At 48.4% G+C, this 25,966-nt stretch overlaps 1 protein-coding gene across 1 annotated transcript in view; it reads left to right on the top strand.

Annotated features, from left to right (window-relative positions):
• Positions 1 to 17,746: 17,746 nt before the first annotated feature.
• LOC119971514 (lysosomal protective protein-like) overlaps positions 17,747 to 25,966 on the top strand; it is a 28,184-nt gene continuing 19,964 nt past the window's right edge. The window contains exons 1-4 of the mRNA XM_038807134.1: positions 17,747 to 17,969; positions 21,662 to 21,773; positions 22,693 to 22,830; positions 25,128 to 25,286. Of these exons, the coding sequence (XP_038663062.1) occupies positions 17,815 to 17,969; positions 21,662 to 21,773; positions 22,693 to 22,830; positions 25,128 to 25,286 (564 nt within the window). The 5' untranslated portion in view covers positions 17,747 to 17,814. The remainder of the gene's footprint in view (positions 17,970 to 21,661; positions 21,774 to 22,692; positions 22,831 to 25,127; positions 25,287 to 25,966) is intronic.

Here is a 25,966-nt window from a genome sequence, read left to right as displayed (position 1 = left end):
TTTGATAGGGTTGAGGGGGAGTATTTGTGGGAGGTGCTGGAGAGGTTTGGGTTTGGGGAGGGGTTTATCCGGTGGGTGAGGCTGCTCTACGAGGCCCCGATGGCGAGTGTAGCCACAAATAGGAGGAGGTCGGAGTACTTTCGGCTGTACCGGGGGATGAGACAAGGGTGCCCTCTGTCCCCCTTGCTCTTCGCATTGGCGATTGAGCCCCTGGCCATGGCATTGAGGGAGTCAGGGAACTTGAGGGGCCTGGTGCGGGGTGGGGAGGAGCATCGAGTGTCACTGTATGCGGACGATCTGTTGCTGTATGTGGCGGACTCGGTGGGGGGGGATGCCGGAGGTGATGAGGATTCTTAGTGAATTCAGGGGTTTCTCTGGGTATAAGTTGAACCTGGGCAAGAGTGAGTTGTTTGTGGTGCATCCGGGGGATCAAGAGGCGGGGATTGGTAGGCTCCCACTGAAGCAGGCAGGGAAGCGCGTCAGGTACCTAGGGGTCCAGGTGGCTGGGAGCTGGGGGGCCCTGCACAAGCTCAACCTCACAAAGTTGGTGGAGCAGATGGAGGAGGAGTTTAAGAGGTGGGATATGTTACCGCTGTCACTGGCGGGGAGAGTGCAGTCCGTTAAGATGGCGGTGCTCCCGAGGTTTCTGTTCCTGTTCCAGTGCCTCCCATCCTTATCCCGAAGCCCTTTTTAGGAGGGTCAACAGGAGTATCACGGGATTTGTGTGGGGCGCATGGGACTCCGAGGGTGAGACGTGTGTTCCTGGAACGGGGCAGGGATAGGGGCTGGCGTTGCCCAACCTCTGTGGGTAGTATTGGGCTGCTAACGCAGCGATGGTGCGTAAGTGGGTAATGGACGAGGAAGGGGCAGCGTGGAAGAGCATAGAGGCGGCGTCATGTGTGGGCACGAGCCTGGAGGCGCTGGTAATGGCGCCGCTGCCGCTCCCTCCAACGAGGTATACCACGAGCCCGGTGGTGGCGGCTACCCTCAAAATTTGGGGGCAATGGAGACGACATAGGGGAGAATTTGGGGTCTCGATGGAGGCCCCGATACGGGGGAACCATCGGTTTGTCCCAGGGAGCATTGATGGCGCATTTCTGGGCTGGCACAGGGCAGGGGTTAGGAGGTTGAGGGACCTGTTTGTGGAGGGGAGGTTCGCGAGCTTGGGGGAGTTAGTGGGGAAGTTTGGGCTCCCCCCGGGGAACATGTTTAGGTACATGCAGGTGAGGCCGTTTGCCAGGCAGCAGGTGGAGGGGTTCCCCTTCCTGCCCCCACGAGGGGTGCGGGATCGGTTGCTCTCGGGGGTGTGGGTTGGAGGAGGGAGGACTTCGGACATATACCGGGTAATGCAGGAGGTAGACGAGGCCTCGGTGGAGGATCTGAAGGGTAAATGGGAGGAGGAGCTGGATGAGGAGATTGAGGAGGGGACGTGGGCGGATGCACTGGAGAGAGTGAATTCCTCCTCTTCCTGTGCGAGGCTTAGCCTCATACAGTTCAAGGTGCTGCATAGGGCCCACATGACTGGGACGAGGATGAGTAGGTTTTTCGGAGGCGAGGACAGGTGTGCTAGGTGCTCGGGGAGCCCAGCGAACCACGCCCATATGTTTTGGGCATGCCCAGCGCTGGGGGAGTTTTGGAAGGGGGTAGCAAGGACGGTGTCGAGGGTGGTGGGATCCAGGGTCAAGCCAGGCTGGGGACTCGCAATTTTTGGGGTTGCAGTGGAGCCAGGAGTGCAGGAGGCGAAAGAGGCCGGTGTTCTGGCCTTTGCGTCCCTAGTAGCCCGGCGGAGGATCTTGCTCCAATGGAAGGATGCGAGGCCCCCAAGCGTGGAGACCTGGATCTCGGATATGGCGGGGTTCATTAAATTGGAGAAGGTGAAATTTGCCCTGAGGGGATCAGTACAAGGGTTCTTTAGGCAGTGGCAGCCTTTCCTGGACTTCCTGGCGGAACATGGGTACATGTGTACATGGGTTTGTGGGATGTGGCGGGTGTTATCTCTTTCCCTTTTGTTGTTTGGGTGTTCTTTTGTTGGTTTTTTTTCTTCTTTTGTTTGTAGTTGCTTTTGAAGTTGGGTGGGTATTGTTCTTGGGGTGTTACCGCGGTTGTTTTGTTAATAGAGTTGAGATGTTTATATTTTGTAAAAATTTCAGTAAAAATTATTTTTTTTTAAAAAGATTTGCTGATAAAATAGCAAAGGTTGTGGCTCTCAAACAGCAGCAACAACTGCAAGCGGCTGCAGTTGAACTTCCGTCCACCATAACAGAACCAAAGTTAAAACAGGCACAGGAGCAAGCCTCCCTACAGGAGCATCACTCTTGGCTAAAAGCAGGTTGCTATCAAGCCAGTCATCAAATCAGGATTCACCCAGATACCCACGCAGTATTCCCCAGAAATCTGTTTTTGCCATTATGTCGCCTTGCCCATGGGCAGGCTCATGTGGGCAAGGGAGCGATGACACATGCCATACGTCAACAATGGCACATACCAGGTATTATGGTAACAATTAAAAAAGTAGCCCGCACATGTACGATTTGTCAAAGGAATAATCGGGGTAAAAACCACCCGCTGCCTTTGATCATTTACCACAACCCAAAATGCCTTCGGAAAATTTGCAGATAGACTTCGCACACATGCAGATGGCTAAAGGATTCAAATACATGCTGGTGATAGTGGACATGTTTTCACAATGTGTAGAGGCTTTTCCAACCAAAAGAGATGATGCTAGAACAGTGGTAAATATTCTGTTAAAGGAAATAATACCTAGGTTTGGGCTACCAATGGGTATTAACAGTGACATTTCACTAGCAAATTGACCAAAGCCGTAACAGAAGCCATGGGATTTGATTGGAAATTGCAGCCACAATCCTCAGGAACGGTGGAAAGGGCGGATGGAATAATTAAAACTGCAGTTACAAAAGTGTGTCAACAAAGTGGGCTGCTATGGCCAGATGCCATACCCATAGTAACGTATACCCTGAGAAATCAGAAAAATCGTAACACCGTATGAGATATTAATGGAACTTCCCATGACAACTGGAAGTAAACCCCCAATGATTCCAGCGGCAGTAGCCTTAATATGGGCAGACGAGGCATCACTAAAATATGCCCAGGCCATTGGATTGATTTTGTTTATTGTCACGTGTACCGAGGTACAGTGAAAAGTATTTTTCTGCAAGCAGCTCAACAGATCATTCAGTACATGGGGAGAAAAGGGAAGAAAAGAAAATACATAATAGGGCATGTGTGAAACCGCTAAAAAAAAATACATGAAAAGGTGCGACAGGCTCAGATGCATCCAAAAGAGGGAAATACACACCACTTTAAACCTGGAGATCCAGTATATGTGAAAGCACTAAACAAAGATTATTTTTCTCCCAGGTGGAAAGGACCCTACCAAGTGCTGCTAACAACCCAAACAGCCGTTAAAGTAAAAGAAAAGCCAGATGGGATCCACGCAACTCGCTGTAAACTACATCATACAGAACTTTGAGAGGACTAGCGAAACGTTGACCTGAACAGAATGACGGCGCTACTGTTCTTATGTATTGTCATATTAATCCAACATCATATAGAGGGTAAACTGCATACTAACACCTTAATATACATGTCTCACTCATACGCAGAGAGGGTAAATAAATTCAGTTGTTGGGTTTGTACACAAATTCCCAGATGCTCGGGGGTGGGCTTCCCTGTGCGACCTATCCCATTCACCAGTAAAGAGATAGCAGAATGGGCTCTAAGACGAAGTAGTGCAGGACATGCTGAAGATACATAAAATATGTTAAATTGGAGATTATCTGGATACGATATGAATAGGTTTGAGGAATGGTGGGGGCCGAGGTTTAATGTAACACGTCAACAGCCCTGGTTGAACATTCTCAAAAATTACAGGAGTCCCAAAAGGAAGTATATGCTTTAAGAATAATAAAACATATGGGACCCATTCAGTAGGCACGAACAGTGTGATCAGACCTTGAATTGGCAACCCCTATGCTCCACTTTACAGCTAAAGGATTATTCATCTGTTATTGGTCAGGAGTTGAAAATCAAACTAGTGGAGGCTCCTGGGAAGGGGATCCAATTAGACTAATGATGACTGATAGTAAAGGAAACGTGACCGCATATAACGGCACGTATTTTATCTGTGGCCATAAGGCATACCCTTGGTTACCAGAAAATTGGGATGGCATCACGTTCAGCAATTGCAGGACCATCCCCATCACAGGACGACACAAAGTATTATGGCATGGGCACAAATTCTAAGAATAATGATACCACCATTAGGAATAGCCACTCAGCGGGCAGCACGGTGGCACAGTGGTTAGCATTGCTGCCTACGGCGCTGAGGACCCGGGTTCAAATCCCGGCCCTGGGTCACTGTCCGTGTGGAGTTTGCACATTCTCCCCGTGTCTGCGTGGGTTTTACCCCCACAACCCAAAGATGTGCAGGGTAGGTAGATTGGCCACTCTAAAATGCCCCTTAATTGGAAAAAATAATTGGGTACTCTAAATTTTTTTTAAAAAGAAAAAAGGAATAGCCACTCATGCATACGAACTACGCAAACCACAAGACATCCTTAAGCAGGTAGCTGATGACACTGCAGAAGCTGTTAACCAGATAGAAACTGAGATAGTTGCTAGAAGAGCAGTTGCCCTGCAGAATAGAATGGCCCTTGATTTCTTGTTAGCTGAAAAGGGAGGTACTTGTGCCCTGATTGGAAGTTACTGTTGCACATACACATCCCTTATAAATCAGAAAAAAATGATAATCTGGTGGATCACATTGGTAGAGAGGTAACAAGATTACATGAAAATGAGGGATAGGACTTTTGCTTTGGGTGGTTAGTATCGTCAGGACAGAGGATTGTGCTCTGGATTATAGTCGCCATTGTAATCTTGATTGTCATATGGTTACTGTTTTAATGTTGCGCAAGATATTTTTATTGCGCGAACACGGGAACAGCCCTAGCCAACATGCCTCCTTGCTACCAGGGAACTGTCATACGTCCGTTCCCCTTACATTATAAACCACTGTTCTCTAGGAAGGACATGATAATTTACTAAAAGGTGTTGATCGAAAGTTCAACAAGGAAGGAATTGTGGAAGATAAATTAATGAGTTGCCAACTTAGAAGCATGCTGGGAAATGCTTTACTATATACTGCTTTTGAACGAAAATACGTAGGTCAGGTAACATAAACGAAATACTGCTTAATATTTTGGTCTCAGCCTTATTATGATAACACAGTGTCCTCCGAAAGATAACAAAATGTGTACTCGAGTTGTTTTTAGCCAAGGGCAGGAACAAACGTACTACGTATTTCATCTTATGTACTTTCCAAGGTCTATTTAATATAAACATGGCTGTTTACTTCAAGTTGTTATTTCAGACTATAAAGATATGGGGCAAAATTCTCCCCTACCCGGCGGGGCGGTGGGTCCCAGCGTAGCGGAGTGGTGCCAACCACTCCGGAGTCGGGCCTCCCCAAGGGTGTGGAATTCTCCGCACCTTTAGGGGCTAGGCCCGAGCCAGAGTGGCTCCCGCCTTTGGCGCTACGCCGGCCGGCATCGTGACTAGCCGAAAGGCCTTCGCCACCCGGCGTGAGTCCGCGCATGCACCGGATCAGCGGCCGCTGACGTCACCACCGGCGCACGCGCGGTATGGGGGTCTCTTCTGCCTCTTCCATGGTGGAGGCCGTGGCGACGGCGGAAGAAAAAGAGTGCCCCCAAGGCACAGGCCCGCCTGCCGATCGGTGGGCCCCGATCACGGGCCAGGCCACCGTGGGGGCACCCCTGGGGTCCGATCGCCCTGCGCCCCCCCCCCCCAGGACCACGGGGGCCCGCTCGCGCCGCCATTCACGCCCGGCACAGAGGTGGTTTAAACCATGTCGGCGGGATTGGCCTGTCAGCGGCGGGACTTCAGCCCATCGCGGGCCGGAGAATCGCCGCGGGGGGCACGGCGACTGGCGCGGTGTGATTCCCGCTCCTGCCGATTCCCGGTGTTATGTATTTTAAAGAGCTGGTCACTGTCAGTTGTTTGGGGGGGGGGGGGGGGGGGGAGCAGATTTGGGGGGCTGTTCTTGTTTTTGTGTCATATTTTTGTATCTATATATAAATTTTTAAATGTTCAATAAAAATATTTCCCAAAAAATAATCCCGTCCAGCATTTCACCTATTCCCGGCGTCAGGATATTGGTCTGTTGCTCCCTGTTGTCATCATTTCTCCTTTCTTGAAAAAGGATGTTATATTTCAAATGACCAGTCCACTGGAACTGTTCTAGAACAGAGGAATTTTTTCATAACCACCATCTCTAGTTATCTTTTTTCAAACCCTGGGATGTAGGCCATCAGTTCCAAGAGATTTGTCTGCTTTTAGTCCCTTAAGTATCTCTTAACAATGTTTCACTGCTGTCATTAATTGCTTGAACTTCTCCATTCTTATTATTCTTTTAGTTACACTCCAAGTAATTTATGTTTTCTACAGTGAAGAGAGACACAAAAGATTTGTTCAATGTCTCTACCATTTTTCTAATTTTCCATACTAATATTTCCTGTCTGCCTAAAACTGACCCAATTTACTTTAGCAACTCTCCTCCCTTTTCTACACTTGCTCTTACAATCCATTTTTTATATTCCTGGCTAGTTCTTAATTTATATTTTTCCTTTTTGTTGACTTTGCTTGCTTCTAAACTGGGTACGTTTCCTGATTCGAACATGTACCTCTGTAAAGTAAAGGTGCTTCTCTCACGCTGAAAGGTCCTCACTACACTTGCTCCATTTGGAATCTGAAACACCAACTCTTATCTCAGCGTTCCCACTGGGAAAGGGTTTAGGATTTCACTCTGCTAATCCAGGTGTCAGCTTGTGGACCCAATGTCTCAGGGTCGAAACTAAACAGTGACAGTGTGAAGTAGTTTAGAGGACATCACAATATCAAAAACACTTGAGGATTTAATCATTAGGTAAATAATAGGCACAAAGAACTCTTGGCTCTAGCACGGTGACTGCAGTCTGGTGACAGAGCTAACTTTCTCCTCTTATCCATTTACTTCAATAAATACACGTTGAAATCTTTCAGTAATCAATGGAAAACTCTGAATGTTGGACACAGGAAAGTACAGAAAACCATTGTTTAACTGAGCACTCTCAAAATCTGATACTCCCTGATCAGCCGCTGCCGCGAATATCTATCCAGTTCTCCCTTCCCCTCGTCAGTCCATTTCACATGTTCACCACAATCTTCGTGTAGTTTAAACTAAGTTGACTGCAATGTCCCTCTTAAAATACCCACTGGTTCTAGAGCTGGTGCCAATGGTGAATTTATTATTGGAGTTCAATTTTCATTCCTCCTATGATGTCTGAACCTTATTCGATAATTTCCTACTTTGTATTCTGATCACTTCTTCGGCCAATCCACCTAACCTGCACATCTTTGGGTGTGGGGGTGGATCCCGTGAAGACGCGTTGAGAATGTGAAAGTTCCACACTGACAGTGCCCCAAGACCTGGATCAAACCCAGGTCCTCAGCTCCATAAGCAGCAGTGCTAACCACTGTTCCGCCATGCCGCTCATTAATGCGTACTGAGTGAAACATTCTCTCTAAATGTTCCTTGTATTGGGTGGGCTACTATCTCCTCTAAGCATCAACTTTCTGTCCATTGCAGATCCCATTTCAAAGCAGCCTCTTTAATTTCAATGCACATTCCAGATTGCTCTCCCCCCACTCATCCCATTCTCTTGCTCCTCTGTTATCCTTCACCATTTCCAACTCTCACCAGCCCCAAGTCAACTTTCCTCTGATACATCTGTGTCACATGTCCAAATCCACCCCCCCCCCCCACCCACCCCCATCCAGTTGTCCCTTTTTTCATCAATCTCAATCTCCCCCACTCCTCACTCCCCTCAAACTCCTCATACCTGATGTTTAACTCTCCTTTCCCTGAGAGATTATGAAATGTGAACAGATAGGGAAGGATGCACACAGCTTGAAAGTACTGGCTTCGATCACGCTTCTCCAACCTAATATTTCAAAATTTCGTTCACTCAGGAGCCGATGAGGAAATTTCAGAAAGATTAAGTTTGGCACAACATTAAACATGAGGCGTGAGGGGATTGAGGTGTGAGGGGGTTGAGGCGTTAAGGGAGGGTGCGCGCGGGTGCAGGTTGTGTCGATCAGTGTGGATCACCCCCAGTCTTCAGGCTCTCGTTCATCCACACTCACCACCACCCACTCTCACAGTGAGCACCCCGAGACTGTGGTGAGCCAGAAACCTACACTTTCACCCCAATATACATTTTCATTTATTATTTTTTTTTCCACTCAGCAAGTTGTTTCTTTTTGCTCCTAAGTGTGTCAAACTATCTCCTCACACCTCTATCCCCTCACTCTCTCACCCCCCCCACCATTCACACTCACCCCCACACTTTATCCTCCCTCACACTCTCTCTCCACAAACCCTTGCTCACACACACTCTTAGTCCCCTCACACACACACTCCCCCCTACACGCACTCAACCCTCCCGTTCACACACTCTCATCCCCCTCACACATACTCACCCTTCCTCACACATACTCTCACCACCACACCTCGCCCCACAAATACTCCCCCCAACACACTCACTCCCCCCACACACACCCTCCCCTCCCCACACTTACAGCCCACACACTAACCCCCCCACACACTCACCAGCCCACACACACTCACCCCACACACACACTCATCCCCTCATAAACTCACCTGTCTTACACACACACTCACCTCCGCTTCACACACACTCACCCCCCTCACAGTCTCCGTATTCACACGTACACACTTTCACCCCATCACACTCACCCCCTCACACACACACTCACCCCCTCATTCTCTCCTCCTCACTATCTCTCTTGACCCTCTCACACTCACTCTCTCATGCAATCTCCAGTCACTCTCACTCTGATGTCAGTAGGCCCTGCTCCTGCTCTGCTGTGACGTACGTGAGCCCAGCTCCAGCTGCCTCACACCCTGCACCAGCCCTCATGGGATTCGCTCTGGATGCCTGGGCCCTACTCTCATCCTGAAGCGGGAAAAGGACCCGGAATAATGCGGGTCGTACAGGCCAATCTCCTTACTAAATGTCGATGTCGATGCCAAGCTTTTGGCCAAGATCCTGGCCTCGAGAATAGAGGACTGTGTACCAGGGGTGATAGGGGAGGTCCAGACGGGGTTTGTGAAGGGGAGAAATTTGGTGGCGAACATTAAAAGACTGTTAAATGTGATCATGATGCCCTCCGGGGGAAGAGAGCTGGAGGTGGTGGTCGCCATGGTGCAGAGAAGGCCTTCCATTGAGTGCAGTGGGAATACTTCTGGGAGGTCCTGGGGCGGTTTGGGATTGGGCAGGGTTTTGCGGACTGTGTCCAGGCACCGGTGGCGAGTGTGTGGATGAACCAAATGAGCTCAGATTATTTTAGGCTGCACCAGAGGACGAGGCAAGGTTGTCCACTCTCCCCACTGTTTTTTGCCTTGGCTATAGAGCCACTGGCGATGGCGCTGAGAGCATCGAAGGAGTGGCGGGAGATAGAACGGAGTGGAGCACAGGGTCTCACAATACGCGGACGACCTGCTTTTGTATATTTGTGACCCACAGGGGGGGATTGGAGAGATTATGGGGATCCTAGAGGAATTTGGCTGGTTTTCGGAGTATAAATTGAATATGGGTAAAAGCGAGGTCTTTCCGATTCAAACAAGGGGATAGGAGAAGAGATTGGGGGAAATGGCGTTCAAGGTGGTGGGAGAGAGAGCTTTCGGTATTTGGGCAGTCAGGTGGCGTGAGAGTGGGAGCAGCTACACGAGCTGAATCTGGCTCAGTTGGCGGAGCAGATGAAGGGGGGCTTCAGAAGATGGGATATTCTCCCGTTGTCACTGGCAGGAAGGGTGCAGACGGTAAAGACGACGGTTCTTCCAAGGTTTTTGTTTGTTTTTCAGTGCCTGCCTATTTTTATCTCCAAAGCTTTCTTCAAGAGGATGAATGCGGTGATTTCTGGGTTTGTGTAAGCGGATAAAACTCGCAGGTAAAGAAGGTGTTGCTGGAGCGGGGTCGAGGGTCTACTTCTGGCCCTGCCCAATTTCAGAAACTACTACTGGGCAGCGAACATAGCAATGGTCGGGAAGTGGATAGAGGGGAGGGGTCGGTAAGGGTGCGGGTGGAGGCAGCCTCATGTGGGGGAAACACGTTTAGGGGCATTGTTAACGACACCTCTGCCGTTCTCGCCAGCTTGGTACTCCATAAGCCCAGTAGTAGTGACTGCCCTGAGGGTGCAGGGACAGTAGCGGACATGTATGGGAGTAGAGGGGATGTCAGTATGGGTGCCAATTTGTGGCAACTATCGGTTTGCACTGGGGGCTAGATGTGGGGTTTCAGAGGTGGCAGTGGGCTAGGATTGAGCAGTTTGGGAGCCTGTTTATAAATAGGGGCTTTCCATGTTTGGAGGATTTGGAGGCGGAGTGTGAGCTGACCGGTGGGAATGGGGTCCTTTACTTGCAGGTGAGGGACTTTATGTGGAGGCAGGTTTCGACCTTTCCACACCTGCCGCTCCAGGGGATACAGGACAAGGTAGTCTCGAAAGCGAGAGTGGGGGAGGGGAAGGTATCAGAGATTTATAAGGAGCTGATGGAATGGGAGGGAGCCCCAATAGGAGAGGTGAAGTGAAAGTGGAATAACTGGGCAGGGAATTAGAGGCAGGGTTGTGGGAGGATGCCCTGTGTCACCTCGTCCTCGTCGTGTGCCAGGTTTAACCTGATACAATTCAAGCAGGTACACAGGGCGCATATGACGTGCAGGTTCTTTGAAGGGGTGGAGGACAGGTGTGGGCACTGTGCGGGTGGGTCCCGCAAACCATGTCCATAGGTTTTGGGCACGTCTGAGGCTTAGGGGATTTTGGCAGGGATTTGCTGATGTCATGTCAAAAGTACTGAAGATACGAGTGCTTCCGAGTCCAGAGGTGGCAATTTTTGGTGTGTCGGAAGACCCCAGAGTCTAGGGGGTGAGAGAGGCTGATGTTTTGGACTTTGCCTCTCTGGTATTATTGGTGGAGAGGGAATCGGAACCCACGGAATCAGGGGTATGGGTTAGTGACTTGGCTGGGTTTCTCAGGCTTGAGAAGATCAAGTTCGCCCTGAGGGGATCGATGCTGGGGTTCGTGGCAGACGGTAAAAGGAAAGAGGGAGGCATCAGGGGTTGATTGAGGTGGGAAATAGTTAGCAGGAAAAGGGGATTGGTTGAACTGTGTTTGTGAGCCACGTTGGCTGGGTTTGATTGTTGGTTGGGTGGGTGGGTGCTATTTACTTTGTTGTTTTTCCTCTTCAAAATTGTTAAAATTATATATGCCTTAATAAAATATATTTTTTTAAACATTCAGGTTTGGGCTGCTAAGTGGTGCATAACATTCAATCCACACAAGGGGCAAGCAATGACCTCCACTAACAAGAGAGAATCTAACTGGGGCGGCACGCGGCACAGTGGCTAGCACTGGGACTACGGCACTGAGGACCTGGGTTCGAATCCCAGCCCTGGGTCACTGTCCGTGTGAAGTTTGCACATTCTCCCCTTGTTTGCATGGGATTCACCCGCACAACCCAAAGATGTGCAGGTTAGTTGGATTAGCTAAATTGCCCCTTAATTGGAAAAAAAATAATTGGGTCTTCTAATTTTTTTTAAAAAGAGGGAATCTAACCATCTCTCCACAAATTGAACTGCATTGTATTGTTGAATACCCCAATACATCCTGGCCCCAAGTCACTGGCCGTGTGGAGTTTGCACATTCTCCCTCTGTCTGTGTGGGTCTCACCCCCACAACCAAAGGATGCCCAGGGTAGGTGGATTGGCCATGCTAAATTGCCCTTTAACTGGGATTTTAAAAAAATGAATACCCCGCTATCAACATCCTGGGGGTTACCATTAATAATTAAATTGGAACAAGTCAGGTAAATACTTTAGTTATATGAGCAAGTCAGTGATGTGTTAGGCAGGTTAGTTCGACATCTACTGCAACTGGATGCAGGGAAGCTGCAAACGTCTGACAAACTGGAGATGATCCAACACTGTTTTATTTAACTATGAACTGCTGTACATATTCAGCTGTGGGCTGACACTCTAGTAATCCAACTGATGACCTCTTACTGGCTCGACCAGACTTACTAGCTGCCACATAGCAATAGTGCCCATTAACTTGTGCACTCTGACTGTCTCAGTATCTGTGTTCCAAAAAGAGCGGGAGCCTTAATGCCCTGTGGGCTTTATAGTGGTGGTGTCCTGTCTGATGATTGGTTGTTCTGTGTTGTGTGTTCATTAGTCATCCTGTGTGTCAATCAATGCCTGTCTGCATCTCATTATATACATGAGTGGATATTATGACATCTCCCCTATTTTTTTTAATAAGTTAGAGAACGTGAAGGTAAATATATGCCTGACTATGTACAAGTGGTGAGCTAACGAACATATGTACATGGGAAGGTGTCTATCGTGCAGATACAGAGCAAACTGAACAAAATTTACAAAAGTAAATTCTATAGATTCAGTCTTTGAGGCGAGGGACGAATTCTTGTCGATCGCCGCAGAGGTGGAGCAGGAGATGCCGATACTTGGACAGGCTGGATTGCTGGCATTGCGGCGGTGTCGTGGGCAGGCGGGATCACTGGCAGATCAGTGGCCTCGTGGCAGGAGACGTCCGGAGGAGGCATGATATCCGGCAGAGCAATGCGGTTAGGCGGTGGGCAGGGAACTCTCCGTAGCGCCCTCCTGTGGCGCCGGAGAATGGTGCCGTCAGCCATTTGAACAATGAAAGACCTTGGGCGGCCATCCTGACAACAACAGCTGGGGCCGACCAACCTCCCTCAGGCAAGTGGACATGAACAACATGTGCTGGAGACAACACAGGCAGATCCGTGGCATGAGCATCATACGTGATCTTCTGCTGGTCCTTGGACCGATGCACTTTTTGCAGCACCGTGAGATGGTCAAGGTCTGGAATATGGATGGCTGGAACAGTCATCCTCGGGTTGAGGTTCATGAACATCTGCGCCGAAGACAAACCAGTCGACAGAGGGGCTGCCCTGTAGGCCAGCAGCGCCAAGTTGAAATCGGAGGCTGAGTCTTCAGCCTTGCACAACAACCGCTTGACGATATGGACCCCTTTCTCGGCCTTCCCGTTTGATTGCGGGTAATGGGGACTGAAGGTGATGTGTCTGAAGTTGTAGGATCGTGCAAAATCGGATCACTCCTGGCTGTAGAAACATGGACCATTGTCACTCAATACCGTGAGTGATATCCCGTGCCTGGCAAACATCTCTTTACAGGCTTTGACGGTGGACCTAGACGTGAGGTCCGACAATTTCACCACTTCCAGGTAACTGGAGAAGTAGTCGACCAAGAGCACGTAATCACGCCCATTGGCGTGAAAGAGATCTCCCCCCACTTTAGACCACGGAGAAGTCACAATCTCGTGCTGCTGCAGCGTTTCCTTGGGCTGAGCCGGTTGAAACTTCTGCAGGTTGGGCAGTTGAGGACCGTGTCTGCAATGTCCTGGTTGATGCCGGGCCAATAAACCGCCTCCCGAGCTCTGCGTCGACATTTTACGACCCCAAGGTGACCCTCATGGATCTGTCCGAGCACCATAGCTTGCATGCTTTGAGGAATGACGACCCTATCCAGTTTAAGAAGGATTCCCTCAATGACCGTTAACCTGTCCTTAATGTTAAAGAATTGGGGACATTGCCCGTTTTGCCAGCCATGGGCGAGGTGTTGCATCATGTGCTGCAGTAGAGGATCCTTGGCAGTTTCTTCACGTATTTGGACCACTCGTTCATCAGTGGCTGGGAGGTTGCTGGCACACAGCTGCACCTGTGCCTCTATGTGGCAGGTGAAGCCACCCTGTTCACACAGCGCGGTGATGGATCACGATAGGGCATCCGCGATGATCAGCTCCTTACCCGATGTGTAGACGAGTTCGAAGTCATATCGGCGGAGACGAAGAAGAATTCACTGTAGCCGAGGTGTCATGTCATTTAAATCCTTCTGGATTATGTGGCCTATGGTCTGTTTCCACCGTGAACTTCGGCAGGCCATATACGTAGTCATGAAACTTGACTAATCCTGTCAGGAGACCCAAGCACTCCTTTTCGATCTGGGCATACCGTTGCTCGGTCGGCGTCATGGCCGTGGAGGCGTATGCCACCGGAGCCCAGGACGAGGAGTCGTCTCGCTGGAGGAGCACCACCCCAATGCCGTCCTGGCTAGCGTCAGTAGATATCTTGGTGTCCCTGGTTGGGTCAAAGAACGCCAGTACTGAGGCTGTGGTGAGCTTCGCCTTTAACTCGAGCCACTCCTTTTTATGGGCGGGCAGCCACCGGAACACTGTTGACTTCTTTACGAGATGCCGGAGGGCCGTGGTTTGGGCTGCCAAACTGGGAACTAATTTCCCGAGAAAATTTACCATCCCAAGGAAGCGGAGGACCGCCTTCTTGTCCTCCGGGGTCTTCATGGCGTTGATTGCCAGCACATTGTCAGCATCAGGTTGCACAACCTGCTGTGAAATGTGGTCACCCAGAAACTTGATAGCGGATTGACCAAATGAGCATTTGGCCCTGTTGAGCTGGAGGCCATTTTCATGAATCCGCTGGAAGACCTGTCTGAGGCGGGCAACGTGATCCTCGGGTGTTGTGGACCAGATGATCACGTCGTCCACATAGACTCGCACCCCCTCGATGCCCTCCACCATTTGCTCCATAATGCGATGAAATACTTCGGAAGCTGATATGGTACCGAAGGGCATGCAGTTGTAGCAATTGCGGCCGAACGGAGTGTTAAAAGTGCACAGCTTCCGACTGGATGCGTCCAGTTGAATCTGCCAGAAGCCACGGGAGGTGTCCAGCTTGGTGAAGAATTTGGCATGAGCCATCTCACAGGTTAACTCTTCACGCTTCGGGATCGGGGAATGCTCTCGCATGATGTTGCGGTTCAGGTCTTTGTGATCAATGCAAATGCGGAGTTCACCAGAGGGTTTTTTTACGCAGACCATGGAGCTGACCCAGTCTGTTGGTTCCGTGACCTTTGAGATGATGCCCTGGTCTTGCAGCTGCTTCTTCAGGCGATCCTTGAGAGGAGCCGGCATCCGGCGTGGTGCATAGATCACTGGGGTGGCGTTCGGCTTGAGCAAAATTTTGTAGCAATATGGGAGCATGCCCATTCCATCAAACACGTTGTGGTATTGTGTGAGAATGTCATCTATCTCGGCCTGGAGATTCACATCGGGCGAGGCAGTCGCCGGTGTCGAGGACATGGCATGGACGCGCTGGACCAGATTCAGGAGCTTGCAGGTGCGAGCAGGCCGAACGATTTCGAATCGTAAAGTTGCCTTGATTTCCTTGTGAGATACCCCTAGCCGATACTATCCACTGGCAGCTATGGCATTGCCAATGTAGTCAAGGAGTTGGCATGCTGGTGGAAGAATGCTTGGTTGGTCACGGATGCTGTCGAGATCTGACTGTGATATGAGGTTCGCAGACACGCCGGTGTCCAGTTTAAATCGGATGCGAGCCTGGTTGACTGTGAGGACAGCACACCACTCGTCGTTGGGATCCACACTGAGGATTGAAAGGCGGGTTGCAGTTGCAGTGGAGACCAGCTCTCGTGTGGTTATGATGCCCATCCGATATGGAGACTCGAGGCAGTCAGCATCGGGGTCCGTTGAGCTGTCGGGATCAGAATCCTGCATGTCTTGTACCGAGCGGATACGTCCGCGCCGTGTCTGGGATCGCTGGCTGATAATCAGTGGAGCGGACCTACAGCAGGCCGCATAATGGCCAGGTTTCCCACACTGTGGACATTGCCGTCCTTTGGCTGGACATTGCCGCTTTAAATGGGCAGAGCCACAATTCGGACACGTCATAACGCTGATGTCAGCGCGGTCCGTGCGCCAACTGCACGCGCAGTTCGGGCGGCCGAAGTACGCACCTGCGCATTAGGGTTTTCGGCCTCGACCTCCACCCAATCATGGCGCACATGCGTAGGGACCCGGGAAAAGCGCGCGAAGCGGCCACTCTCCTTGCATTTTTGCAATGGCCTGCACCCGTTTTGCCTCGTGGGAGGCCAGTTTTGCAGTTTCTGCCGCCCTGATGTGGGAGTACCAATTCTTGGCATGCTCATGCATGTCTCGATAGCGACAGAGAGGGTTAGCTGTTTGATTTTGAGGAGCTGCTGCCGCAGGGAATCGGAGTGGACCCTGAAAACGATCTGATCCCGGATCATGGAATCAGCCGTCAAGCCATAATTACATGACTGCGCCAGGATGCGGAGATGGGTCAGGAAGGACTGAAAAGGTTCATCCTTACCCTGAAGCCTCTGTTGGAAGATGTACCGTTCAAAGCTCTCATTCACTTCAATGTCACAGTGGCTGTCGAATTTTATCAAAACTGTTTTGAACTTCGTCTTGTCTTCGCCATCAGCAAACGTAAGCGAGTTGTAGATGTGGATGGTGTAATCCCCCTCGGTTGAGAGGAACTTTTGCTTGAAGATTTTCCAATTGGCGGCGAGGTTGCCGGAGATGCGGAGCTGCGGAGGAGGCTGGATGTTTTCCATTTCGCTGGATGGCCGCTTTCTGGTCGTTGCAGATTCACTCGAGGTAGGTTTGGCAGGATTAATGACACTCTGGTACCATGATGTGTTAGGCAGCTTGGTTCGACATCGACTGCAACTGGATGCAGGGAAGCTAGAAACAAACGTCTGATGATCCGGAGATGATCCAACAGTTTTATTTAACTATGAACTGCTGTACATGTTCAGCTGTGGGTTGACATTCTAGTAATCCTACTGATGACCTCTTACTGGCTCGACCAGACTTACTAGCTGCCACATGGCAATAGTGCCCATTAACTTGTGCACACTGACTGTCTCAGTATCTGTGTCCCAAAAAGAGCGGGAACCTTAATGCCCTGTGGCATTAAGCCACAATCTTAATGCTTTATAGTGGTGGTGTCCTGACTGGTGATTGGTTGTTCTGTGTTGTGTGTTCATTGGTCATCCTGTGTGTAAATCACTGCCTGTCTGCATCTCATTATATACATGAGTGGATATTATGACAGTCAGAGGCTGGGAATTCTATGGAGAATAACTCACCTCTGACTCCACAGAGATTGTCTACCATCTACAAGGCACAAGTCAGGAATGTAATGGAATACTTTCCATTTGCCTGGATGCATGCGGCTCCAACAATCAAGAAGCTTGACACCATCCAGGACAAAATGGCCCACTTTATTGGCATCCCATCCACAACATTAAACATTCACTCCCTCCAGCATCGACACAAATAGCAGCCACGTGTATTACCTACAAGATGCACTGCAGCATCTCAACAAGGCTCCTCAGACAGCAACTTCCAAACCTGTGGATGGTTGCTGGGCAAACTCTGGAAAATATGGCAGTGGTTGAGAGGAGCACAAGTTCTTATCTACACTGTATTAATGTATTTGAAGGACAGGCTAAGGACACATGTCATTTAATTACTTTACCAAGACTATTGGTACATTTCCCAGGACAAATGATAGATTGTCACCTGCATTGATATTCCAATATTTGGTTTAATACCTTGTGATTTATTTCCTTATCATCTGATATTGTAACTCCCTGCCTCTTTGTATAATTTACTATCAGTCATGTGATCATCCTATTCCTAGCCCCTGTTATATAAGGAGTTGCCTGCCCCAGCCACCACATTCCTGTGAGATCCTCCGGGTTGTGGTTGTTAATCTTACGGTCTCTCCCTCTCTCCGCCTGCTTCGCAGCAATGTGGTGGAGTTTGCTGTTGCTCTGTGTGAGCGGCGCTCTGGGATATTACGCCCCAGATGAAATCCTGTCCTTGCCGGGTCTGAACACCCAACTCAACTTCAGGCAGTGGTCCGGCTATCTGCAGACATCTACAGGCCAATATCTACATTACTGGTAAGTGAATGGGGCTCCACAGGAGCTAAGACACGGGGATACCCTACCCTGGCATTGGGCACCAGGTAAAGTTAGTGTCTGACAGTCCCCGGTCTCCTGAACTCACAGAGGGTGAAGATCCCAGATTAGATCCCTGGTGTGTGTAGAGTTGGAAATTACAACTGGGTTAAACTAAATTCTGGATTTGTGAATGAGATGGAGTTGGGGAAGATTGTGATTGAGAGACTGTGCAGCTTTCGCTATTACTGATCATTTTCCAGTTAATTCCTGAGTGATGCCCTCCACTGTTCAATATCCCATTGGTATCCAATGTTAGGGATAAGGCAGGAAGAATGGGTGTTGAGGGGGAACAGATTCTGATTACTGCTCATCTCAAAGTGAATTACAGCCAATGACATTGTTTTGAAGAGTAGCCACTGTTGAAATGTAGGAAATGGAGCAACCAATTTGTGCACACCAAGCTCCCACAAACAGCAATGTGACTATGCCCAGATAACCTGATTTTGTGATGCTGATTGAGGGAGAAACATTGGCCAAGGGAGTGGGGAGAACTCCCCATTCTTCTTCAATGGGATTTTATAGGTTCACTCGAAAAGACAGCCTTGATTTCACACTCAGCGATCCAGGGCTGGAAAAGTTTGTTTATGAGGAAGATTGGGTCAGCTGGGGTTGTTTTCACTGGACACAGGAGGCTGAGGGAAGATTTAATTAAGGTGTATAAAATGATATGAAGTCGAGGGTTAATACGAAGGATCTATTTATCTTTGCAAAGAGGTTAATAACCTAGACTATTAAAAGGAATTGACAGAAGGATGCGCACAGCTGGTCAACATCATTTGTCTAGTGTGTGGGTCAGAGAATTTATTTGTTTTCTGGTTTTGTGTGATTGTTTGCTCAACATTTTCAGCCTCCACCACTGAATAGCAGCAATGTGAAAAAGAGAGCCGAACGTGTAAATTTTTCTCTGTCAGTACACAGCCCCTCCATCAGCAGCAAGTCCTCCATTGTGCCTCCTCATGGAGTCACACAAAAACTAGTCCCTTCGCAGTCCCTAGGTTAATGTTTCAGAGGAACACAGAGGAGGTTTGGCTCCCAGACATGTGGGGCTGGATTCTCCATTATTGAGACAATGTCCCCACGCTGGCGTCAAAACAGTGGAGTTTTACTCCTCAAATTCCCGCAGAAAAGTGCAACGAATTCCCTGCCCTGCAGGGGGCGAGCAGCGATGCAGAGTGAATCTCGCAGCTTTTGCTGCAGATACGGGAACCTGCACTTCCGGGTCAGAGGATGTGCATGCGCACAGCGGTGGCCTCCAGCAGCCGCGCCATGCTCCATGGCGGACTTGAACGTAGAGCCAGACACAAGAAAGAGACCCCCGATCAGCCGCACGCCTGTCCCTTAACCCCCGCACATTAATGCCCTGGCCACCTATAAGGCCTCCCAGTCACCGATCCACCCGTCCCCGACCAGGGCGGCCGGGGACTAAGTCCGCAGCCACCAAGTGAGCATCCTGACTGGCAATAGCAGGTTAGTTGCACGGCGGCGGGAAGTCGACCGGTCGGGAGCGGAGGATTGCTGAGCAGGCCTCTGGAAATGGCCCCATCGCGACGCGGTGTATTCCCCGGTGGTGCCCGGATAATCGGCAAACCGGCGGCAGGCTGATTACGGCGTAAAACTGGATTCTCCGCTCCAGCGCCGGCCGCGATTTCGGCATCGGGCTGCGGAGAATCCAGCCCATGGTGTGCAGGCCCACATGCATCTGGACACGCCCTGGCACTCATGAACCAAACTCCCAGCTATGGATGGATAGCCCCATAACCTTAAGGAATGTGGGTTGTGGGGGTGAGGCCCTCCAGACACAGGGAGAACATACAAACTCCACACACGAGTATGATCGAATCCGGTTCCTCGGCTCCGTGAGGCAGCAGTGCTAACCACTACACCACCCTGCTGCCCTACTTAGCTCTTTCTTGAAACCATTTAATGATTCAGATTCCACCGCACAATGGGGCAGCGAGGTTCACATATTTGCCACCTTCTGCGAGAAGTAGTTCCTCATCATCTCAGTTCTAAATCTACTGCCTCTCAACTTCTATCTGTGAACTTTCTTTCTAGATTGCACACAAGGGGGAACCATTTGGTATATGTTTAATTTATCAATCTCATTTAGTATTTTATACACCTGCCAACAAACGTTGACACAGCATCCACTATACCGCACTCTCAACAGCAAGAGCAGAAAAATGTTGATTGGTTTGAATCTAACATCACTGTGATGGAGCCTGTCATTGAAGCCGAGTGGTTCACTCTCATTAATTACAAGGGAGAGCCGAACGAGAAGACTCTGAATGCACTGAGAGCTGCATTAGCATTCCAAACTGAAGAACAGCTTTGGCAGCAAATGGTCAGACCATGTTACATCTGGAACACTGTCTGCAGTTGTGATCTCCATATTTATGGGGGATGCACTTACATTGGAGACAGTAGAGTGAAGGTTCACTAAATTTGTCCCTGTGATGAGGGGGTAGTCCACTGATGAAAGGCTGAATAATAGAAGAGACATCATCTCATTGAATGGTGAAAGATTCTGAAGGGGCTTGATAGGATAGATGCTGAGAGATCATTTCTGCTGATTGGGGAATCTAGAACATAGTCTCAGAATAAGGGGCTGATCATTTCGGACTGAGATGAGAAGCAATCTTTTCATTCAAAGGTTATGAATCATTGGAATTCTCTACCCCAGAGGGCTGCGGATGTTTCATTGATGGATATATTTAATGCTGCTATATTGACTTCTGGTCTCTCAGAGAATCAGGGGATTTTGGAAATGAGCGGGGAAATGGAGTTGAAAGCCAAGGTCAGCCATGATCAGATTGAATGGTGGATCAGATTGACGGGCCGAATGGTCTACTCCTGTTCCTATTTCTTGTGTTCTGATCTGTACCTCAGCTCCACCCCTCTCCCATCTTTACTTCACCTCCCTTGATGCTGCTACCGAACAAACCTTCATTGGTCTCCGTCCTGAAAGCTCCAAATGCCCCTCAAAGTCCCCAACCTTCTGGGGGAGACCTCAAGGTTTCCATTACCCTTTGGCTGAAGAACTAATTTATAATTTCACTCCTGAAGCGTAATCCACTAAAGGAAATTGATTCTCCATATTTATCCTGTCAAACCCTTTTAACATATTAAAGACCTCAATTAGATTGTCCTTACTGGAAAATGTCAACAGTATAAACAGAATAATTGCGACCAGGGCCAGAAGTGATCTTGATGGATCACTCTCCAATCCAGTGACTATAGAGTCGATCGGGAAATACTACTCCCATTGGTTCAAGGGTCATAAAACCAAAAGACATTGATTTAAAGTGATTGACAAAAAAGAGGGATGTGAGTGAATGGTTAAGAGCTGGTGAGCACTATGAGAGGGTGATGGAGGCAGCTCCATTTGTGGTTTACAAAAGGAAATTAGATAATTATGAATGGAAAAAATTGGCAGGGCTATTGTGAATAAACAGGAGAGTGAAACTAGCTGAGTAGCTCTCACAGAAAGTTAGTATGGTTACTAACCGTTGAATAGCTTCCTCCCTGTGTTGGTATCGTTTAATGATTTTAAAACTGTGCCTCACCTCTCCATGCTCTTGCAGGCTCCTCTGCCGCAGACATTAATTCCAACTTGTTTTGGGATCCTGCAGGTTTGTGACGTCCCAGCAAGACCCAGCCAATGACCCTATGGTTCTGTGGCTGAATGGTGGACCTGGGTGCAGTTCCTTAGATGGATTCCTCGCTGAAAATGGACCTTTGCATGTAAGTGCTTGTCTTACTGAAGGGTGATGATTGAGTTTTCTGTTGGCTAATCTCAGTTAAGACAGCAGCGTTGACTTTAACTCTCCTCTGGGCTGGTGGGGAAGGAAACAGCCAGGGCTTCTGGTTCTGTCCTACCAGCCCAAGGTGGTGTTTGAAGATCGGAAAACCCAAACTCTTGTTTCCCCTTTCCATTCCCAGAACATGGATTAGGAATGGAATCTGTAATATTCTGGTTAGTCTAGCTCAGTGCTGTCCAGGGTTTTACATTTATACTCTGAACCTTTGGGGGAATTGAAAACATAGAAAATAGGAGCTGAAGGAGGCCATTTGGACCTTCGAGCCTGCTCCACCATTTATTATGATCATGGCTGATCATCCAACTCAGTAATATGTTCCTGATTTCCCTCCAAATCCTTTGATCTCTTTAGCCCCAAGAGCTATATCAGAATCTTTCTTGAAAACATACATTTTGGCCTCAACTGCTTTATGTGGTAGCAAATTCCACAGGCTCATCTCTCTCTGGGTGAAAAAATTACTAATCATCTCAATCGAAAAAAGTTTACTCTATACCTTTAGACTATGAACCCTGAATCTGGACACGCCCACCACTGGGAACATCCATCCTGCATCTAGTCTGTCTAGTCCTCTTGGAATGTTATAGGTTTCTATGAGATCTCCCCTCATTCTTCTGAACTCCTGCAATTAAATGGGGGAAATTGAACCGAGTGAACAGGAGGTAAATGACCAAGGAGCTCTTGAAGGTTGGTGTGTTTCGGATTTTTTCTGTCGTGGGGGGATGGGGAGGGATTGTGGAGGCTGGGGGGCAGTGGCAGTAGAGAATGGGTGTCTGGGGGAGTTAGTTAATGCAGATTCAGGTCAATAGGTCACATCCTGTTAACTCCAGTGTATTTACTTCCAGGTGGATGCTAATGGCCGCACACTCTACATCAACGAGTACAGCTGGAACAAGGTGGCCAATGTTCTGTACCTGGAATCTCCGGCTGGGGTTGGCTTCTCCTATTCTGAGAGTAGAAACTACGCCACCAATGATATGGAGGTATTGTGCTCAGTCTGACAGGTCTATTTATTTCTTGCCTCCAATAATCAGTGTGTCACACGAGATAGCTGTTTGAGCAGCAGGTGTTAACTATCCTATCCGGACTGTTCAGTGAAATGGACCTTGTTCCAGATGAACCTTTGCACATCACCAGATTCATTTTCTTCATTGAGAGACTGAATCTCTGACCTTTTCTTCATCCTCTCTTGATAATGTTTCCTACCCTCCTGCCTCTGATTTTGAGAATGATGCATCTTCCCTCTGCTCTGTTTTAATTGTTTTTTTCAACACTGTCTGGCATTGAGATGTCTCATTGCCTTTCATACAATGATCTATTATAGGTCAATATGTGATCGTTCTGTGCTCCGTCTCCCTGACAGAACTTTCTTTATTTCGAATCTGGGTGCATTTCCTGACTGGGACATGTATCTCTGTAAAGTGAAGGTGCTTCTCTCACGCTGCAGGTCCCTCACTCCACTTGCTCCATATGGAATCTGAAACACCAACTCTTGGCTCAGCGTTCCCACTGGGAAAGGTAGGATTTTACTCTGCTAATCCAGGTGTCAGTTTGTGGACCCAATGTGCCAGGGTCGAAACTAAACAGTGACAGTGTGAAGTAGTTTAGATAACCAGGCCATCGTAATATCAAAAACACTTGAAGGATTTAATCGTCAGGTAAACAATAGGCTCAAAGAACTCTTGGCTCTAGCACGGTGACTGCAGTCTGGTGACAGAACTAACCCTCTCCTCTTATCCCTTTACTTCAATAAATACACTTTAAAATCTTTCATTAATCAATAGAAAACTCTGAATGTTGGACACAGGAAGGTACAGAAAAACATTGTTTTATCTAAGCAGTTGCTAAATCTGATACTCCCTGATCAGCGCTGTCTCAAATATCTATCCAGTTCTCCCTTCCCCTCGTCAGTCCATTTCACATGTTCACCACCACCTTCGTAGTTTAAACTAAGTTGACTGCAATGTCCCTCTTAAAATACCCTCTGGTTCTAGACCTGGTGTCAATGGTGTATTTATTATTGGAGATCGGTTTATCAATTCTCTGAAAAATCTTGGATAAAACTCTCCTCAGTCTCATCTTCACCACAATGAACTATCCCAGGCTCTTCAAATGTTCCTCATAGTCCGGTGTCTTAAGCTGGTTAACCGATCAATTGAACTTCCTGTAATGCTAGAATATTCTCCTTGTAGCACAGCCACCAGTATAAGTAGTTCAGTACTCTATAGGGATTTTCTTCATATTCCTGTGTAACACTTCCCCATATTCGGCTTACTGCTACTGCGTGCAATGAAATCTCCACCACTGCCACATGTCTCCCTGTATTGTATCACGAAGCAAAGTTATTTAATTTATGTTCGCACTTATTTCCAATTCCTAAATAACATTTGCCACTTTTTTACTAACTTCCCAAACTATCCAATTTCCTGTTTATGTTGTCTCTTCCCTCCTGTTTGGAGACATCAGCAAACAAGAATACTTCCATTCTTGCATCCACTGTGAGCCCGGTGGAACTGAGTCATGACCCTTTTCCACTCTGATGATGGGTCATTGTGCTCAACGTGTGCGGACACCCCGGTAGTTACAGCAGGTTCTGGGGTTGATGATCCCTGTGGCACTAAGTCATGACCCTTTCCACTTTGACCCAGCTCCATTCATAAAAACACTTTCGCTTTCTCTCGTTTCATCAATTTTCAAAACTCCGGTGCCGTTTTGTGGCCAAGAACAGTTTGATTATCAGGTCAAAGAAAGTTAAAAAAAACGTATATTTCACAACCTCGGGATATCCCACAGTGCCTCAGAATCAATTGAGTGTTTCAAAAGCGCGGTCATTACTGTAGAAAATGTGGCAGCTGAGGTTGGGCACAGTGAGATCCCACAAACAATCACTTGCAAGAATTTCCCTGGTTGTCTTCATAATAGTGCCATGGGCCTCTTGCATTGCTGAAGTCTCATCTGAAAGACAATACATCTGGCTGCAGGCGGTTCAATACCAGCACTGGAGACGACCCTGGATGGTGCGCTGATGTCTCATGAGTGAGACTTGAACCCACTTCCTTCTGACTTTTTGAGGTACCTGAGCTACCCAGCGAACTGACACTCGAATGACTTGGGAGATGAACAACTTCAATCGCTAAGCTTTCAGGGCAGCCAGCACCCTGAACCCAGTAATGTCAATTAATTTAGCTTGTAGGTTCTCTATGAGTCTTTCACCCTGCAGGAAGCTCAGCTCTAACTCCTGATCTTGTATTCGCCTCCCTACTCCTCCTCACTTCAACAGGTTGCCGAGAACAACTACCTGGCCCTGCTGGCTTTCTTCAAAAAATTTCCTAGCTTCCAGCGTAATGACTTCTACGTCACTGGTGAAAGTTATGGGGGCGTCTATGTGCCGAGTCTGACTCTGAAAATTGCCAATGGCCCAGCCAAGATTAACTTGAAGGTATTTGCATTTCCTTCTGCTCTGGAAACTGGATCAGCGTCTTCCCGCCCCTCTGTTTGACTCTCCGCCTGTTATTGTTTGGGTGGATTGTCCTGGCTGGAATGTGAAACACTGGCCCCAGCCCCACACATGGGATTGAAGTGTTTAATAAAGGGTGTGAGAGAGTAAAGAGTCTGTCTTTAATACAGCATTTTATCACAATGTCAGAAAGAGCCTCGCAGGTAATTTTCTGTTTAATAAATTTAGAGTACCCAAATCTATTTTTCCAATTAAGGGGCAATTTAATTTTTAGCCAATCTATGTACCCTATACATCTTTCAGGCTGCGAGGGTGGGACCCTCACACATATGGGGAGAATGTGCAAATTCCACACAGTGACCTGGGGCCAGGATCGAACCCGGGTGCTCAGCGCCGTGACCACTGCGCCACTATGCCGCCCTCGCCTCACAGCTAATGAAGTACTTTTGAAGTATCATCATTATGGTAATTTAGGAAACATGGCTGCCAATTTGGACACCACCAACAAACAGCAATAATCTGCTTTACTTATGTTGGTGGGATAAAATTTGGCCAGAACATTAGGGAGGCCAACCCAGCTGTCCTTTGATATTGTGTCGTGGGATCTTTTACCCCCATCTGAGATGACACGGTGAAGATTTTAATATCTCATCAAAAAAAAA

The sequence above is a fragment of the Scyliorhinus canicula genome, chromosome 9 (assembly GCF_902713615.1).
Source record: "Scyliorhinus canicula chromosome 9, sScyCan1.1, whole genome shotgun sequence".
Lineage (NCBI taxonomy): Eukaryota > Metazoa > Chordata > Chondrichthyes > Carcharhiniformes > Scyliorhinidae > Scyliorhinus > Scyliorhinus canicula.
Note: the sequence above shows the minus strand (reverse complement) of the source record. Positions and strands in the feature narration are given on the sequence as shown.